This window comes from Narcine bancroftii, chromosome 6 (genome assembly GCF_036971445.1).
Source record: "Narcine bancroftii isolate sNarBan1 chromosome 6, sNarBan1.hap1, whole genome shotgun sequence".
NCBI classification, from domain to species: domain Eukaryota; kingdom Metazoa; phylum Chordata; class Chondrichthyes; order Torpediniformes; family Narcinidae; genus Narcine; species Narcine bancroftii.
In genome coordinates this window covers 145579937-145598991 of record NC_091474.1, presented here as the reverse complement: position 1 = coordinate 145598991, position 19055 = coordinate 145579937, and the positions used below count along the sequence as shown (strand labels likewise).

The 19055-nt window shown below is 38.2% G+C and overlaps 2 protein-coding genes across 2 annotated transcripts in view; one reads left to right on the top strand and one right to left on the bottom strand.

Moving 5' to 3' along the window:
• The window catches only part of adam17b (ADAM metallopeptidase domain 17b), a 70510-nt gene that overhangs the window by 49635 nt on the left and 1820 nt on the right, over positions 1 to 19055 (top strand). The window contains exons 13-19 of the mRNA XM_069886276.1: positions 100 to 299; positions 824 to 927; positions 2069 to 2203; positions 10803 to 10930; positions 14264 to 14342; positions 16581 to 16669; positions 17826 to 17882. Coding sequence (XP_069742377.1) covers positions 100 to 299; positions 824 to 927; positions 2069 to 2203; positions 10803 to 10930; positions 14264 to 14342; positions 16581 to 16669; positions 17826 to 17882 — 792 coding nt within the window. The remainder of the gene's footprint in view (positions 1 to 99; positions 300 to 823; positions 928 to 2068; positions 2204 to 10802; positions 10931 to 14263; positions 14343 to 16580; positions 16670 to 17825; positions 17883 to 19055) is intronic.
• iah1 (isoamyl acetate hydrolyzing esterase 1 (putative)) overlaps positions 5371 to 19055 on the bottom strand; it is a 57507-nt gene continuing 43822 nt past the window's right edge. The window contains exons 6-7 of the mRNA XM_069886275.1: positions 17279 to 17338; positions 5371 to 8156 (exon numbers count right to left, since the gene is read on the bottom strand). Coding sequence (XP_069742376.1) covers positions 8136 to 8156; positions 17279 to 17338 — 81 coding nt within the window. The 3' untranslated portion in view covers positions 5371 to 8135. The remainder of the gene's footprint in view (positions 8157 to 17278; positions 17339 to 19055) is intronic.

Below are 19055 nucleotides of genomic sequence, written 5' to 3'. Positions count from 1 at the left end.
GAGCATGAAAATAGATTTTGTCAAAATAAGTAATATGCTTTTTGAAATCTATAAAAGATGCTAAATAGTGTATCTCATGTCATGTCTATATTTCTTTAGCTATTCTCCAACTGCAGCAAACGATCAATTTATCAGACTCTAATTAATAAAGCGTCCAAGTGCTTTCAAAAGAGGAACAATAAAGTATGTGGCAACTCGCGTGTGGATGAAGGAGAGGAGTGTGATCCTGGGCTTTTACATCTACATGAAGACAAATGTTGTACTCAACAATGTAAACTCAAGGAAGACAAAAAATGCAGGTAACAAAAAATTGAAAAGCCTTTCATATTTAATTCTTCATATATTGCTTTCAACCTGAACATGAAACTCTACCTTGTTTTGACCTCACATAACTGTTGTTCCAAGAGGCTGTCTTGGATAAATACACTTCATGACCTTGCCCTTGAGGCTACTATTGCTGATTTGGTTTGGCCAGAACTTGAAGATTAAAATAATGTAGGATTATGAAAGCCACTTTTCTTGCAAACACTTCCCCGCCCCATTATCTTTTACTCTTTTACTTGTATTTTCTCTTAAACTGTACCTACAATAAGAAGAATCAGATATTTTTTGATCAATCAGTATCATTTCAAACAAAAAAAAATGTTCTAATAGTCTAAAAATACGCAGAAAATTTTTAAAAAGCATTATGAATTCACAAATAATATGTATCATTCACAAATATATACTTTAGGAAATGTGAATCTTGGAATTGATCATTTTTGACTTCTGTACATTTTTTGTTTATGGAACTTTTTTTAAAAACTATTAACTTTTTCTGAAGTGACAAGAACAGCCCATGCTGCAAAGATTGCCAATTTGAAAAAGCTGGAAAGAAATGTCAGGAAGCAATCAATGCAACATGCAAAGGAGAATCTTCTTGTACTGGTGAGTGGTAGTCAAAATATGTATGCATTAAGTTTTAACGAGGTGTAACTATTGAAAGATTTAATGAAGATTCAGAAGCCATCGCAGTTGGTTAACAGAGCTGTGGGGCATAAGAAAATGAAGCAAAGTGCAGTGCGAATCATCATTCCAGATGATTGTGTTTTAATTTCACTGCCAAAATGGAGCCAGTGCTTGCAGTGTCTGTTATCTTCTGTGTTTCCAATGGATGGACCAACATTGCAAAATGCTTGACAGAAATTGTTTCCAAGATCAGGCCACAACTGATTGCTCATCAGTTAACCAGTGATAACAACAATGTATTGCTTAATAGGATGAGAATTCTTTCAACACTCATAACTACTAAAACTGTTACAGTATTAAGAACTGAAAAATGGATCTGGCCAAGGGCAAATCTTATTTCACATTTTAGAAGGACTTATTTTATGTATTACTGAGAATGATTTGCTGCAAATCAGTTCTCTCATTAGAGTTCTGCATAACCATGCTGTGTGGGTTGTCAATTTGACCTACTTTAGGAGCTCCCTCTCCAAAAGAGCTAACCATTCATCTACCAGAGCATAATGTACCCATCTCCCTCTGCAGATCTATGTCTGTTAGGCATCTCATATCCTTTTCCAAGAAAGTTCAGTTGAAGTCTCATTAGTGCAGTAATAGTGGACGGGAAAAAAGAAATCCAGCAATTTCCACAAAAGATCATTAAAAAAAAAATTAATTGCCTGTAAATGTTAAAAAAATTTTTTATGTTACAGCATTTCTATCACCAATGACAAATTTAGGCCTGGAAATAGCCTGTATTGTATTAAATGAAGGCAGAATGCACACAAACCCCCACATGAATGCCAGAGAAGCACCTGATTCTGAGAAGGAAGTGACTGCCACATTTTCTGATGCAATGTGCTTGATTAACACTTCAAAATAATGAATTAATGTCAGAAAAATTATTGGTTATGTCTGAAGTCATTTTAGATCATTGAAAATGAAATAACTTTACATTAATCAATAATGAATGAATTGTTTTCTTAGCTACAATAATTGATTTTAAATCTGTCCACTTTTTCTTAAAATTGGTCATTTATTCTCTTGCTTTAGGTTTCAAACTAAATAAATTTCTTATTGACAGGGACTGACCAGTTCTGTCCTGCTCCTGGTAATGCAGCAGATCAGACAATCTGCGTGGACATGGGAAAGTGTAAAAATGGGGAATGCATCCCTTTCTGTGAAGCAGAGCATGGTCTCAAGTCATGTGCTTGCAATGGTGAGAAGATTTACAGAGATTTCTGGGGTTCTATTTTTTGACCTCGCTTAAACAAGGACTGATTGTTTAATCAAAGTTCGGTCTGAGACCAAATGTTGACCTGCATCAATCGCACGCAGTAGGCTGTTCTCCATTTGGTAACTGAATGAACTATAATCATTAAAATTCTTTTTTTTTAAATTTTTTTTATTTTTCACACTTTGAACCATATTGACCAAAATACACATAAACATTTCCCTCTTGAATATACACAGTGTCATTTTCTCCCCTTTTTCCCCCCTCCCACCTTCAATCCCCCTTCCCACACACTCAACGTCATTAAACAATGTCATCACACAATGACAATAAACAAGAAAATTGTGTCATCTACTTTTACATACTGGGTCAGTTCATTCCGTTTTCTTCTCATTCTGTCATTTTAGGTGGTGGAGGTCCACGATAGGACTTCTCTGTTGTGTTCCATGTACGTTTCCCAAATTTGTCGAATACTGTGATGTTATTTCTTAAATTATATGTTATTTTTTCCAATGGAATACATTTATTCATTGCTGTATTCTCAGGCTATCTTCTAATTTCCAGGTTGACATAATACATTTTTTTTGCTACAGCTAAGGCTATCATAATAAATCTTTTTTGTGCTCCATCCAAATCGAGTCCAAGTTCTTTACTTCTTATATTACTTAGAAGAAAGATCTCTGGATTTTTTGGTATGTTGCTTTTTGTGATTTTATTTAATACCTGATTTAGATCTTCCCAAAACTTTTCCATTTTCTCACATGCCCAAATTGCATGTACTGTTGTTCCCGTTTCCTTCTTACAGCCAAAACATCTATCTGTTGAGTCCCATTTATTTAACTTTTGGGGTGTGGTGTATAGCCTGTGTAACCAATTATATTGTATCATGCGTAACCTCGTGTTTATTGTATTTCTCGTAGTTCCGGAGCATATCTTTTCCCATGTTTCATTCTTTATCTTTATGTTTAGATCTTGTTCCCACTTTTATTTGGGTTTACAACTTCTTTCCTCGTTCTCTTTCTCTTGCAGTTTGATGTACATGTTTGTTGTAAATCTTTTAATTATCATTGTGTCTGTAATCACATATTCAAAATTGCTTCCTTCTGGTAACCTCAGCCTGCTTCCCAATTTGTCCTTCAAGTAGGTTTTCAGTTGGTGGTATGCAAACATTATACCGTGAGTTATACCATATTTGCACTTCATTTGTTCAAAAGATAATAATTTATTTCCCGAAAAACAATTTTCTATTCTTTTGATCCATTTTCTCCCCCATTCTCTCAAGGAAAGGGGATTAGTTGATTTTGCATCAATAATAATTTTGGTAGTTGATAATTTGTTTTTTTTCCTTTCTACGTGAATCTTCTTCGAAATGTTGAGCAGATGGTGCAGTACTGGTGAATTCCCATGTTGCACCAGCATTTCATCCCACTTATATAGTATATGTTCAGGTACCTTCTCCCCTATTTTGTCTAGCTCTAATCTGGTCCAATATGGTTTTTCCCTTGTCTGATAAAAATCTGATAGGTATCTTAATTGTGCTGGTCTATAATAATTCTTAAAGTTTGGTAGCTGACAGCCCCCTTGTTTGTACCATTCTGTTAATTTATCTAGCGCTATCCTCGGTTTCCCCCCTTTCCATAAGAATTTCCTTATTATTTTCTTTAGCTCCTTGAAGAATTTCTCTGTTAGGTGAATTGGTAACGATTGGAATAGGTATTGTATCCTTGGGAAGATATTCATTTTAATGCAATTTACCCTTCCTATCAGTGTTAGTGGTAAGTCTTTCCAATGTTCTAAGTCATCTTGTAATTTCTTCATTAATGGCTGATAATTTAATTTGTATAGATGGCCTAGATTATTATCTAGTCTAATACCTAGGTATCGGATTGCTTGTGTTTGCCATTTAAATGGTGATTCTTTCTTAAACTTTGTGAAATCCGCATTATTCATTGGCATCGCTTCACTTTTATTTGCGTTGATCTTATACCACGATACTTCTCCATATTCCTTCAATTTCTTATGTAATTTTTTTATTGATAATTCTGGTTCTGTTAAGTATACTATGATGTCGTCTGCAAAATAGACTGATTTTATATTCCTTCTCTTTTATTTTTATCCCTTTTATTTTATTTTCTGTTCTTATCAGTTCTGCCAATGGTTCTGTAGCTAACGCGAACAGTGAGCGAGATAATGGACATCCCTGCCGAGTTGACCTGCTTAATTTAAATTGTTTTGATATATATCCATTTTCTGAATCGTTAAAATTCTAATGTCAAATCAGATTTGAAATCAAGTAGAAGTAGCAAGTGCTTATTTGTGCAAATTTGTGTTAAATAGGATGAAGAATAGGCAGGATGAAAATAGTGAAAGAGCAGTACGACATATGGTAGGGATAGCTTGCATTTTAGCAGAGTTATCACATACACAAGGGAAACAACATGTTTAATTTGTTAATGTTTCTTCAATAGACACAGTGGTGCAGTCTGAGCTAGTAATGTAACATCACAAATGACTCGGCTACACAGAGGGGAGGAAGATCTAGGACAAACGATTCAAAAGTGAAGGAGGCAGATGCTTCCATACTCATAGGATAGCATCCTTAAAGGGGAGGCTAAACAGGGAGAGGTCATGTTCCACCTTGGTATCAACCAATATAGGTGCATTGAGGGATTAAATGAGACAAAATTTAAGGTGTTGGGAGAGTAAAAAGCTGGAACTCAAAGGACTCATCACTGAAATACCATGTGCTTGTGAATATAGAAATGGGACAATGGCTAGAGGGAGGGTTTTGGATTCCTGAGGAAATTATACTCTCACCAGGGAAGAAGGGATTTGTAGTTCTACACATTGACAATTTACAAACCAGATGCATTGTAACTCAACAGGAAGGGACTAATATTCCGCAGAGGGCTGAGGGTTTCCAGTACTGTTTACTGATGGGTGGGAATCAGAGGATTGAATCGGAAGGAAAACATAGTCAGCTGGAAATAGAATATTGGCGTTCAGATGAATGGGATATTTCGGTAGGCAATAAGAAAGGAAAATGCAGTAGTAGAGATGTAATAATAAACAGAGTTCATCAGTAAACAGAAAAGTGCTGAAGCTGCAGAGTACACCACTAAATGGAGGCAGAGTACAGAAAAATATGAAGATAAAATTAAAAGCTTTTTATTTGAATTGATACTTTGCATTCGTTCAGGGAAGAGGGTGGTAAGAAATGAGATACTTTAAGGAAAAAGTTGGCTGAACTTGGTTGTCAAATTACAAGGACCAGGAGGAAGTTTGAAGAACATTTTAAGGGTATTGACTTTAATCTTTCAATGCCCTTTGCAAATGGCGGTGATGCCAGAAGACTGGAGATTGACAAATATTCCTCCTCTGTTCAAAGGGAGTAAGGATAAGTCCAGCAACTACAGGCCAGTTATTTTTAACCTTTACATGTTTATATGAACATTGATCCAGGACAGAGTTGACAGTCACCTGGAGGGAACTGAATTAACTAAGCAAGTCAGCCTGGATTTTTCAGGAACAATTTTCTGATGAGGAAATGGATGGAGTTGATGAGGTTAATGGGGGTCATGGTGATGTAGATTTACTGAAAGGCTGTTAATAAGGTGCTCAATAACAAGATCCTCAGCAAATTTGTAACATGTGGCATAAAAGGGACATTGATAGGATGGATATATAAAACTGATTTTGATTCAGCTTCACCAACAGAAGATTATGGTGAATGTTGTTTGATTTTAAATAGTAGAAAATAGTGGTATGCTTTTTGCAGAGAGACCTGGAGTGCTTGTAAATGGATTGCAAGATATTAGTTTGCAAATGCAGCAGGCAATCAGAATGCAAATGGGATGTTGGCCTTCATTGTGAGAGGGATTGTTTTGAGAGGAAGGAGGTTGTGTTGCAAATGTACATGGTTATGGTGAAGCTGCACTTGGAATATTGTGTGTAATTTTGTCTCCTTATGAAATAATATATGGGCTTTGGAGGGAGTGTAGAGGAGGTTCAAATTGACTCTGGAAATGAGGGGCTAGCTTATAAGGAAAGATCCAGTAGCCTGTGACTGTAGTAATTGAAGTTTAGATTAATGAGACCATAGACCATAAGATATAGGAGCGAAGTAGGTTATTTGGCCTGTCAAGTCTGCTCTGCTATTTCATCATAAGATAATCCATTCTCCCACTCAGCCCCAGTCCCCTGTCTTCTCCCCTTAACCTTTGATAACCTGTCTATTTAGATAGCTATCAATCTGCCTTAAATACACCCAACGACCTGGCCTTCACAGCCGCCCATGGCAGTAAATTCCAGAGGTTCACCACTCTGGCTAAAGAAATTCCTCTGCATATCTGTTTTAAATGGGCACTTTTCAATCCTGAAGTTGTATCCCCTTGTCTTCGACTCCCTACCATAGGAAACAATTTTTCCATATTGACTCTGCCCAGGCCTTTTAACATTCATAATGGTTCTATGAGGTCCTCCCTCAATTCTTCTGAACTCCAAAGATTACATTCCAAGAGCTGTTAAACGTTCTTCATAGGATAATCCCTTCATTTCAGGAATCATTCTTGTTAATCATCTTGGAACCTTCTCCAATGCCAGCACATCCTTTGTTAAATAAGGAGCCCAAAACTGTACCCAGAGATCCAAGTGAGGCCTCACCACCTTATAAAACCTCAACACCACAATCATGCTCTTGTATCCTATGCCTCTAGATATGAATGCCGACACTGCATTTGCCTTCTTCACCTCCAACTCAACCTGGAGCTTAACCTTTAGGGTATGCTGCATGAGGACTCCCAAGTCCCTTTGCGCCTACAAGTTTTGAGTTTTCTCCCCATCCAAATAATAGTCTGCCCTTTTATCCATCTATCGAAGTGCACGAGTGTATATTTTCCAACATTGTATTTCACTTGCCACTTCTTTGCCCATTCTCCTAATTTATTTGTCTCTCAAAGCCTCTGTTTTGTCCTCACAACCTGCCCCTCCACCTATCTATCATTTGCAAACTTAGCCACAAAGCCATTTATTGCTCAATCCAAATAATTTACATACATTGTAAAAAGTGGCCCCAACATTGATCCCTGCAGTACGCTACTACAGTACGGTAGCTAACCAGAAAAGGATCCCTTTATTCCCACTCTCTGTTTCCTGCCAATCAGCCAATGCTCTACTCATGCAGGCATTCTTTCCTGTAATTGCATGGGCTTTCTTTTGTGTGGCACCTTGTCAAAGGCTTTTTGAATATCCAAATATACAACATTCACTGCATGTCCTTTGTCTAGCCTGCTTGTGGTTTCCTCAAAAAAATACAGTAGTTTTGTCAGGCGAGATTTTCCCTCAAGGAAACCTTGCTGATTTTGGCCTATTTGATCCTAGTATGCTGCTAACGTAAGACTGATGTAAAATACTCATTCAGTTCCTCTGCCATCTCCTTATCACCTATTATTATTTCTCCAGCCTCATTTTCTATCCATCCTATATCTACTTTTGCCTCTTTTGAACTTTTTTGTAATATTTTATTTATGATTTTAAATATATTTAACAATCATATCAAATACGGAACATCAAGAGAATCCCTCTCTCCACCCGTCCCCTCTATAGAAGCGCTGTTAAACAGAGAAAGAACAAAGAAAAAGAAACACAAAAAAAGCATCCCACTGTCAGTGCATACAGTAAAATATATGGAGACCTGATAATACCAGAGTGTTAAAATCTTGACAGAGGTCTACTGGCTAGCCAGTAGCGATCGTAACCCTATATTGGCACCAATGAGGTACCTATATGCTCTAAATAAGGCTGCCAGATTTTTAGGAAGGTGTTGTATCCCTTCCTGAGCTTGTATGTGACCTTTTCAATTGGGATGCAGCAATTCATCTCCGAAGGAGTAGATAGGAGTCAGGCTTCCATGTTGCTGCTATGCTCTTCCTGGCAATTTCTGTGAATTGAATTTGAGAATTAGTTGTTAATCTACCAAATGTGATAAACTTCCCCCAGAAGACTTCTTTTGAACTCTCAATAGACTTGAAATATTTTGGTGTCCTTTTTGATATTATTTGCTAGCCTCCTTTCAAAGTTCATTTTTTCATTCCTAATGACCTTCTTAGTTGCCTCCTATATGTTTTTAAAAGTTCCCCAGTCCTCCATCTTCCCACTAAGTTTTTGCTTCCTTGTATGTCCTCCCTTTTGCCTTTACTTTGAATTCTCTTGTCAGCCACAGTTGTGCCAATTTCCATTCAAATATTTTTTTTGAAATTGGCCTGACATGCACTTCTCACAGAAACTCCAGCTATTGCAGTGAGGAGGGATCTTTATAGAAGCATAAAATTATGAAAGGAATAGATAACAGGAATGTTGTATAAACAGGCAGTTGAGACTGCAACTGAGGGGCATGGCCTCAAGATATGGAAGAGCAGATTTAAGTCAGAGCTGCAGAACTTCTTCTCTCAGAGAGTAGTGAATCTGTGGAATTCTCTGAAACAGTAGAGACTGCCTCATCAAATAAATTCAAGATAGATTTTTGAACAGTAAAGATTAGATTACAGGTGCATAAGGGGAACTGAATCTTGGGCCAAGTCATCTATAACTTTATTGAATGGTGGAGCAGGGTCGGTGGGCCACCTAGCTCACTCCTGCTTCAATTTCTCATGTTCTTTTCATTCTGGAGTAAGGTAATAATGATGACCTTCACAGATGGTGTAGGCTCAGTGCTTTTGTTTTGAGCCATGTTCTTTTTTAAGTCCTCTACTTCCATTTCTACGGCTGTTTCTCGTTCTTCCACCTTGTCCACTCTTTTTCCTATATCTGACATGACCATCTCTAATCTATTCATTTTTTCTTCTGCACTTTTAATTCTTTTTATTTCACTAAATTCTTGTAATTGCCATTCTTTTACTGATTCCATATATTCTTTAAAAAAAAATATCCATTGTCTTGCCTTTCCCTTCTTCTTCCATTTCTCTATGTTCTTCTTCTTCTTCCTCTGGGTTGGTCATCAGTTGTTTCCTTGTTTTCTTTTTACTCTCTTCTTTCTTGTTCTCTTTATTTTCTATGTTCTCTTCCTGTTGCTGTGTTGCAGCTGTCATTCTCAGCTGTGGAGATCGATTCCTCAGCTGGTCCCCCCTCCCGTCAGTGTTTTTTTTTTCATGCGCGGTTGCGCACTTTTACTTGGCTCCGCGAGCCATTTTTGTAGTCCCGAGCTCGGGACTTCAACTGACCTTAGGGAGCGGGCTTCTCTCTCCGCGGCGGGCCTCCTCGGTCAGGTAAGGCCTTCACCTTCTTCTTCCGACGTTCTTTCTTCTTCTCTTCTTCCCGTTGCTTTCGACTTTTCTTTCTTCGCTGCCATTTTCTTCCCACCTTTACTTTCACTTTGTTTTAATTTTTATTCTTGTGCCTTTGTGTTTTGTGTATTTTTTTAAACTTTTCCGGAGAGGGCTGGAGTTCCCTGACCGGCCAGTACTCCATCACGTGACTCCTCCATTTTGAACCATGTTAATGAACTGAACCTGGCAATACAAACCATAATATCTAAATTTGCAATTAAGATGAAGCTTGACTTTCAATAATTATAAATTGCAGCATTGTATAAAAAGGCCATAGAATGGGCAGACGTGACAGATAAAGTTTAATGCAGAAAAATGTGAGATTGGAAGGATGAGGAAATGCAATTATACAATAAAGATCTGGTTCTAATCAGGAAGAGGAGGGACCAGAATGCTTGGGGGTTATGTCACTGGAAGGAATAGGGCGAATTGACATCAGTTAATAAGTCATACAGAGTTGAGAGCTTTTTTTAATAGAGACATGGACCATTATAAAACATAGGTCTGGCCTCTGCTGGATTATTGAGTTCAGTTCTGGCCATCTTATTATAGGAATGATGTGAAAGCAGAGGAGAAAGTCCAGAAAAGATTTATGAGAATGTGGGATGAGGTATGACTGTTATTTGAGTAGATTGGTAAATTAAAATATTGAGGGATCTGGACATAGTGGATGGTGAGATCATGATGCAGTGGATGGAAGGGTCAAGGACTAGAAGTCACATTTTTAAAATCCAGCAATCATTCACATCAGCTTTAATAGTTGACTTTGTCTCTGATTTATTGAAATAATTAGCTGTTTACACTCTCAGAACTTTCCTCCAGAAAGAGGGTCTCAGCAATCTTCCACCTGAGGTCTTATAGCTACCAGATCCTTGCTTAGGGTGCTGAGGGTCATGAGATTGGCCCTGGTGACTGTTTGGGACCACAAACAGATAAGGTCCCAGAGACTCTCTGCCCAAAAGAAATATGGAATAAGTCAGACTAGAAAAATGGATTTGGGTTCAAGAGATACCAGAATATATTTATGGAAGATAATATTATCAATGCTCTCTCAAGAAGAGTAGCAAAGGACAATCTGAATCATCATTTGAAGTTAGAACTGAATTTTTGATTTGAATTTGGAATCTTTTCTGTATAACCTAGTTTAATTTTAAAACTACATCTACTACATGGAACTATATTTTATTCAGTTGCCAATAGTATTTTATGAATTATATACTGCATGTGTAGATATTAAAATGGTCCCTTGTTTTTGCGTTTAGAAACTGACAATTCCTGCAAAGTTTGTTGTAGAGAAGATGGAACTTGTAATCCATTTATAGATCAAAACAAACAGTTTCTGTATCTGCGCAAAGGGAAACCCTGCACTGTTGGATTCTGTGATGGACATGTAAGTAATAACTTTTACAGTGAGCTTACTGTAGTTTTTTTTACTGGAAAATATTCATTTTCTCTTCCCTTTTCTGATCTTAGCCAATATTTGTTATCACATCTTTTAGTCTTTTGTAAAGCATTGAAGATTTATTTCCATTTATTAATATCTCAGAATATCATTAAATACAGCCTTGGAAGTGCACAGTATAAATAGATTCAAGAGATATTGGGGTATATTTGGGCAGATAATGTAATCATTGCTTCCAAAAGGAAAGGAAGTATATGGAAACAATCTGAGGGATAACCGAAAGGAAGTTGGATTCTTGAATTAAATTTAGAACATTCTCTGTACATTGCCACTTTGAGTCATGAAGAAAACAAAATGCACTCAGGTTCGATTTGATAAACATCAGAGATTCCTTTCAGTACATCCATGAATGTTAGAGGACAGCCTGAGAAAGCAGACATGAAACTTATTTTCTAAAATTGGTTTAGTACACAGACAGCAGTCACTTTTGGTAGAATATTTTGTGCTTTCAATTCACAAGAAAATGTTTCATTGAAATTTAGGCATTTTAATTCTATGAATACTCCATTGTTGGCAATGTGCTACCAGTTGTACTGATACGCTTGTTTCTATTAACTCAGTGGAGTTGAATATGCAGGTGGTGAGTCCATGCAGAAATATACTTGCCTGTCACAAGAAAAAAATTCTCTCCCACTAAATTTTGAATGATAACTTAAATCTAGTGTGACAGATTATGTTGTGTTTTATATTGTATGTAGATATGTTTTTGGGTGATAAATTGTGGCAGATTTTGTTTAGTGTAGGTCACATACAAACACTTCAAAACAGATCTCATTTAAAATACTGGAGCTCTGCTCAAGCTAGACAGGCGGCTCCAAGTGCCTTTGCAAAAGCTTTGGGGAGTGCCTATAGAGACTTCACTAATGGATTGTTGTTTTGAAAAACAACAGATGAAAGAACTCGGAGGTTTAGGCTTGGAGCCGCAGGCTGTCTGAGTGCAGTTTGCTGTTCTAAAAGTGTCATGTGGTTTTGCAAGCAGAGGGAGTCATACAGGCCTTTCTCTGTGTGTGTTTGAGAGAGAGAGAGAAAGAGAATTTAGTTCTAGAGTTCAGCAGCAGCAGCTAGGACAGGAACAGGACAAGCTGGCGAGCTTGTGGAAAAACCCCATTTTGAAGACGGGTTGTGAATGCTTAGTTCAGCCTGGTCAAACCCCTGTGGTCCATACAAGAGGAGAGGACTGGCTGCCTAATATTTCACTTGAAATAAGAGAAACAAAAAGGAACTCTGTGGTGACCTGAAAAAAAGAGGTTATCATCTGGAAAACCCTGATGGGGGAAGTGGCTGATTAGAAGAAATCAGTTTGTGTCCAGCAAACAACAAATCTCTCTCTGAAAGCTGACAAGAACCTTCCTGAGTGGCAACCATTTACCTTTCAAGCACCAAGGCCTGATGAACTTCATAAATGTTAAACTCTGTGCACACTATAAGAATTGCCTGCAACCAGTGAACTTGGAGGAATGAGAAGTGAGATTGGACTGTAAATCAAAGAACTTTTCTAAACTTGCACATTACATACACGTGTGCTTAGAATTAGAAGGGGGTTAAGTAAGTTAATAGTAATAAGTTAGAGTTTGATCCTGTTTTCATGTTTAAAGATAATTAAAAGCAACTTTTGTTTGAGTAACCATTTGTCTTGGTGAATTTCTGTTGCTGCTGGGTTTTGGGGTCCTCTGGGCTCATAACACTAGGCCCTTTTCTTGGCCAGTTTGCCACTGTATTATTCAAAGAGGAGTTTAGAGTTTTCCTAGTAACCTGACCCACTATTAGCCTAGGGGCATTGTTGCTTACACAGACTATATATAATATTGGTCACTTAAGGGTCTGGGTTGAACCTGATTTCAAAACTAATATTATGAAAGGTCATGGCAACTTTTGTGGAAGTATAAAAGAACTGTTTTTAAATTTTTCTTTGGCTTGGCTTCGCGGACGAAGATTTATGGAGGGGGTAAAAAGTCCACGTCAGCTGCAGGCTCGTTTGTGGCTGACAAGTCCGATGCGGGACAGGCAGACACGGTTGCAGCGGTTGCAGGGGAAAATTGGTTGGTTGGGGTTGGGTGTTGGGTTTTTCCTCCTTTGCCTTTTGTCAGTGAGGTGGGCTCTGGGGTCTTCTTCAAAGGAGGTTGCTGCCCGCCAAACTGTGAGGCCCCAAGATGCACGGTTTGAGGCGTTATCAGCCCACTGGCGGTGGTCAATGTGGCAGGCACCAAGAGATTTCTTTAGGCAGTCCTTGTACCTTTTCTTTGGTGCACCTCTGTCACGGTGGCCAGTGGAGAGCTCGCCATATAACATGATCTTGGGAAGGCGATGGTCCTCCATTCTGGAGACGTGACCCATCCAGCGCAGCTGGATCTTCAGCAGCGTGGACTCGATGCTGTCGACCTCTGCCATCTCGAGTACTTCGACGTTAGGGATGAAAGCGCTCCAATGGATGTTGAGGATGGAGCGGAGACAACGCTGGTGGAAGCGTTCTAGGAGCCGTAGGTGGTGCCGGTAGAGGACCCATGATTCGGAGCCGAACAGGAGTGTGGGTATGACAACGGCTCTGTATACGCTTATCTTTGTGAGGTTTTTCAGTTGGTTGTTTTTCCAGACTCTTTTGTGTAGTCTTCCAAAAGGGCTATTTGCCTTGGCGAACTACTCTTTGCAGACGATGCCGCTTTAGTTGCCCATTCAGAGCCAGCTCTTTTTGCAGAAACTGCCAAAATGTTTGGCCTGGAAGTCAGCCTGAAGAAAACTGAGGTCCTCCATCAGCCAGCTCCCCACCATGACTACCAGCCCCCCCACATCTCCATCGGGCACACAAAACTCAAAACGGTCAACCAGTCTACCTATCTCGGCTGCACCATTTCATCAGATGCAAGGATCGACAATGAGATAGATAACTGTTTTTAAATAGAGTCATGGTAAAGGGAGGAAATAACAAAAATGATCATCTGTCTTCGGGTGAAGGTAGGAGTAGTTAAATAAAAAGAGACAATTAATAACGGAAAGCAAAATTAAATGTTAATAGATGCATTAAAAACACTTCTAGAGGAAATCTAAATAATACTAGAACTACTGCCAATAACTGGTGTTTGGTGGGATGGAAGGGAGGCTGTTACAAGGAGGGAGAGGGAAGAGTAGCACCTAGTTATATTGTCACTTTCTAATTAATATGCACTTGAAATGGCTTTTCATTGACCTAAGGGTGAAACCTACATGATTACATCTATTAATAGATGCCACTATTAATGGTTCATTTTTTCTCATTTGCTTATACAGGGCAAATGTGAAAAGCAAGTACAAGATGTGATAGAACGATTCTGGGATTTCATTGAGAAATTGGATATCAATACTTTTGGTAAACTCAGAAACATAGTTTGTTTTCATGCAGTCTTTTGTCCTTTTTCTTCTTCAGCACACGAAGCAGAAATAAGTTGCATAATGGTTTTTGTAGTTTAATTTTTTATTTTTATTTACAACATGGTAGAAGCCGATTCCAGCCATTTAAACTTATGCCACTCAATTCCACCCAAAATAGCCTACAACCCCTTATGTTTTGGATGGTGGGAGAAAACTGGAGCACCTGGAGGAAACCCACGCAGACACTGAGAGGAGACACAAGCTCCTTGCAGACAACGCCAAATTCAAACCCGGGTCACTGGTGCAGTAATAGTATCGCAATAATATCTACACTAACCATGTCACCCATTCTATTTTAAGTGTACATTTTTAAACAAACTGTAGATTAAGTTAAACGACTCACAAATGCAATTGTGTTTTGTTAAAGCAAAATAAAGAAATGAATTTTGCCAAATTTGCTGCTACTTGGCTGACTTGGATAAGAGCAGTTGACAGTTAGTCCTCCAACATCACAAACATTTCTACGACTGATTCCACCTGCATTGAATTCACCCATCGTTATTGAATGAAGATCTACCGGGACCAATGCCTGAAGAGGGCGCACAAAATCAGTGAACTGGTGCGGACTCGAAAGGCCAACATGGCCTATTTCCGCCCGTAAATGGTTATATGTTTATATATGGATGAAAGTTATGGCATATTAAATAGCAATATTTCAATATCTATGTCGGGTAACTTTTCCATAAAACTGTGGCTGTTACTTAAGCCTACAAAACCATAATTTCAAAAAAAATGCTCTCAATGATCACTCCATCAGAATGGAATATTTGTATATACCTGAGTCTCTTAATCCTTAATGTTTACAGTTTTGTCTGAGATTTTTTCTATGAAACTAAATCAGAACATTATTTCTTAATTGTGAATTTCTAAGAATGGACTAACCTTGTAAATAATGGACTACAAGAGCCAAAAGTAGCTCAATATTCTGTGGCAAGAGACTTGACTGTCTGAAGCCTTTACTCTCTTGATGAAGCACAAGTCAATTGAAAGAGTTCTCCACACTTGTTGGAATGACTGCTATTCCAATAGTGATTGAGAAGCTTGATATTATTTAGAACAAGAAAGCTTGGTTGATTGGGAATGTATCCACTACCCTAAATATCCACTTTTTTGCCACCCATACACAAGGGCTGCAATGTGTACCAATGATAAAATATACTGCAGTTACTTGCCAAGGTTACTTTGACCTGTCTTCCAAATCATGATTTCTTCCACCACCCTGACTTGTAAATGCTCTAATTTTGCCTGAGTTTAAATCTTGAAAATCTCATCTAACAGCATTCCACAAGTATTTCTTCAAGGTGTCCAGCAGATTAAAAAAGACAGTTTATATTACCAATGAGGATCAATAAATTTGCCCTGTGAATAAATAAATATTCAGAGAGAATAATTTCTTGTCCATTTTCAGTGCTAATTGATCTCAAACAGGATATCTGCTGGAATAAAGTGCCAGGGTTTTTTGACTTGGGTTTAATGGTACTTAAGGTTATTCTTGGAGGTATAGAGCCATAGATCACTGCAGCACATATACAGGCCCTTTGGCCCACCTTGTCTGTGCCAAATTATTACTTTGCCTAGACTTAATAACCTGCACCCAGACCATAGCCTTCCATACCCCTCCTATCCATTAACCTATCCAAATTTTTCATAAATGTCAGAATTGAGCCTGCATTTACCACTTCATTTGGCATTCATTCCACTGCTTTCTGCATGAAGAAGCATCATTTTATGGACTTCATTAGTTTTTAACAAAACTGATTAGGAGATGGACATTTCTTTGGACATACATGATCCCTCTATAATAGACATCTTTAAATTTAGACATTCAGCACAGTAACAGGCCATTTTGGACCACAAGCCTGTGCTGCCCATTTACACCCAATTGACCTACAAACTCGGTACATTTTTTTTTTGAAGGTAGGAGAAAATCGGAGCCCCTGGAGGAAACCCACACAGACAGGGGGAGAACATGCAAACTTGTAGTCAGCGTGGGATTCGAACTCTGGTCCCAATCGTTGGCACTGTAACAGTGTTGCACTACACCCTATCAGTGCCACCCAGACAAGGTGTCACGTTACTGACTGAATTGCCAGTAGCCAAGCTCTGATAAAATTATCCTCATTGATATTGCAAAAATGAGTATCAATGAATACTAATACTATTTTCTTTGAAACAGGGAAATTCCTAGCTGACAACATTGTTGGATCTGTCATTGTATTCTCTCTGGTTTTTTGGATTCCGCTCAGTATTCTTGTTCATTGTGTGGTAAGAAATGTTTGGTTTCTGAGCACGGTACGGATGGCAAATCGTATAGTTTGCATTGTTCATTTGGAATCTTGAGTTACAAATGTAGCTTAAAAGGAACATAACAAGAAGTAATAGTGTTCCTCAAGCTTACTTTACCTGCTATGTTATTGATAAATAATCAAGATCAAGATTCCTTTATTGTATAATAAAAACCGTGTTCTATTGCACAAAATTGCCTTTAGTCTGCTGTAAGGCAGACAGATTTGCCATCAGCAGAAATTGCCGGGTGCTTCTTAGTTCATGCGTTTGCCTCCAGAGCTCTCGCAGCCTCTGCAGACACACAGGCTCCAGTCCAAACCATCGGCAACCCGAGCTCCAGATTCAAACCTATGACATGGTTAGTAACCTTTCAGTGCCTTCTACATCCCAGTCCCGATACCTGGTACCCCACTTCAGCCAGTCTAATTCGGTCTTCAGCAGTCCACAGCCTAAAGTGAATCCTTTGACTACAGTCTCCATCAACCTGATCCTGTATTACAATTCCACTGTCCGACCTAATCCCATTCTCTGGATTCATTTGGTGTCTCTTTGGATGTCAGTTGTGATCAGTTATAAATATCAACTTACCTTTTCCCTTTGACCAAGCTGGTTAACGAGGAGAGTTCCCAAATTGTAAATAGTAGAACACTGTGTTCGGGGAAGGGGAGGGAAGAAGGATTGCATTAATATTTCATGCCTCAGGATATCCCAAATTACTTTTGAAATGCAGGTTCTTAATAAAGCAGGAAGTGCAGCAGCCAAACTGAAAGGAAAGCTTTCAAAAAGTCATGTGATCATGCAGAGAATTGCTTTTAGTGAATGAAGGTTGAGGAATCGATGCTACTCAGCTGGCAGACCTATTTCCTGCTTTTCATTGAACTAAGATGATGGTCTTTGATTTAATGTCTCATCTGGTACTTAAGTTCTGGGGAGGGGTTTTGAACCCACTCTCTTCTGACTCAAAGGCTCAGTCACAGCTGACACGAGCAGCAAAACCTTTTTTAACCAGGTTGTACTTAAATGTTCGTATTATTTCGTGCTGAAGGAGTTTTTTTCCTTAATTTGATATACTTACTGTTTTGCTGCAAGGGAGCACAGGGATAAATTAACAAATACTTTATCTTTCTTTCCCCAGGATAAGAAATTAGACCAACAGTACGAGGAGAGCACAAAAACATTCTTCCCTCCCAGTGTATGTATTCTAAACATTTGTTAATGATCATTTTTGTCAGTCGACTTCTGATCAATTTCTGGCTATCGGATCTTTCTATCTATAATGTAGTTGAGTTGTTCTTGTCTGTCCATAGATTCCTGGCTCATTTTATACAGTACAGAATGAGTAAACTTGCTATTTAATAACACTGAGTCTTTTAAAATATAGTTCATAGGGAGTTTAATGTTCCTGATCCAAATAGAATTGTTGCATGGCCAAATCTGTTTGTGATGGCGAGCTGTAAAATACAAAGTGACATTGTATTCACCTGAAAAATGGTGAAAATGTTGCACTGTTTTCAGTAAAGAGCTATACAAAGATGGCACTGCTTTAGTACTGAAGTGTCACCTGGATTGAGTTCCCAATCTGCAGTTGAATTTGCTCCCACACTTTTGTACTGAGGCAAGGGTCAGTCCCTGGGTTATGCAAAGGTTTCATTACTGAGGACTGCCTAAAAGCTAATTACTCCAGAGAAATGAAAGCCTCTTATCGCATTGGTCTATAGAGTTACTATAATTCTTCAATTTCTTTGAATAACACCCTAACACTACCCAAATTAAACTAACGGCATACATCTGTACCCATTCATTAATGAACACCATGAAACACCTTGAAATATCTTGAAAATACCTTAAAATTATATGGGTGAATTTGCATAAAGTCATGTTTCCGTTTGTCAGGATGTCCATAACATCCACTGAGCCAAGACCGACACATTACTGGTATAATCTCTGATAGACAGAATGGCCAGAAATGGGACATAGTTGAAAATCATTTGTATAACAGTGAATTTGGCTTTGTTTTGATGTTTAAGTAACTTGCTTGTCATTTTTTTCCCTGAAAATGTCAAGTTGTGCAGATGGAGCTGTTTCTGTGATTAAAACTCGAAGATAGAAAATAGCCTCATTGCAACAAAATGAAGTAATATCAGCTAGTTTCAGGGTACGATCGATTTGTACTTGTATCTTATTTCACAGTTCCACTGGTCTCCAAACTAATGTAATTCAAATACATGATTTAGAATCAACAATTTACTCATAATTCACACGACCAAATAGATGTAAATAGTAAGTGTCAATGCAGCAACATACAACATCGAGTTATGTAGCCGATGGTTTATTTTTATATTACACCTGATGTGGTCAAAAGTCC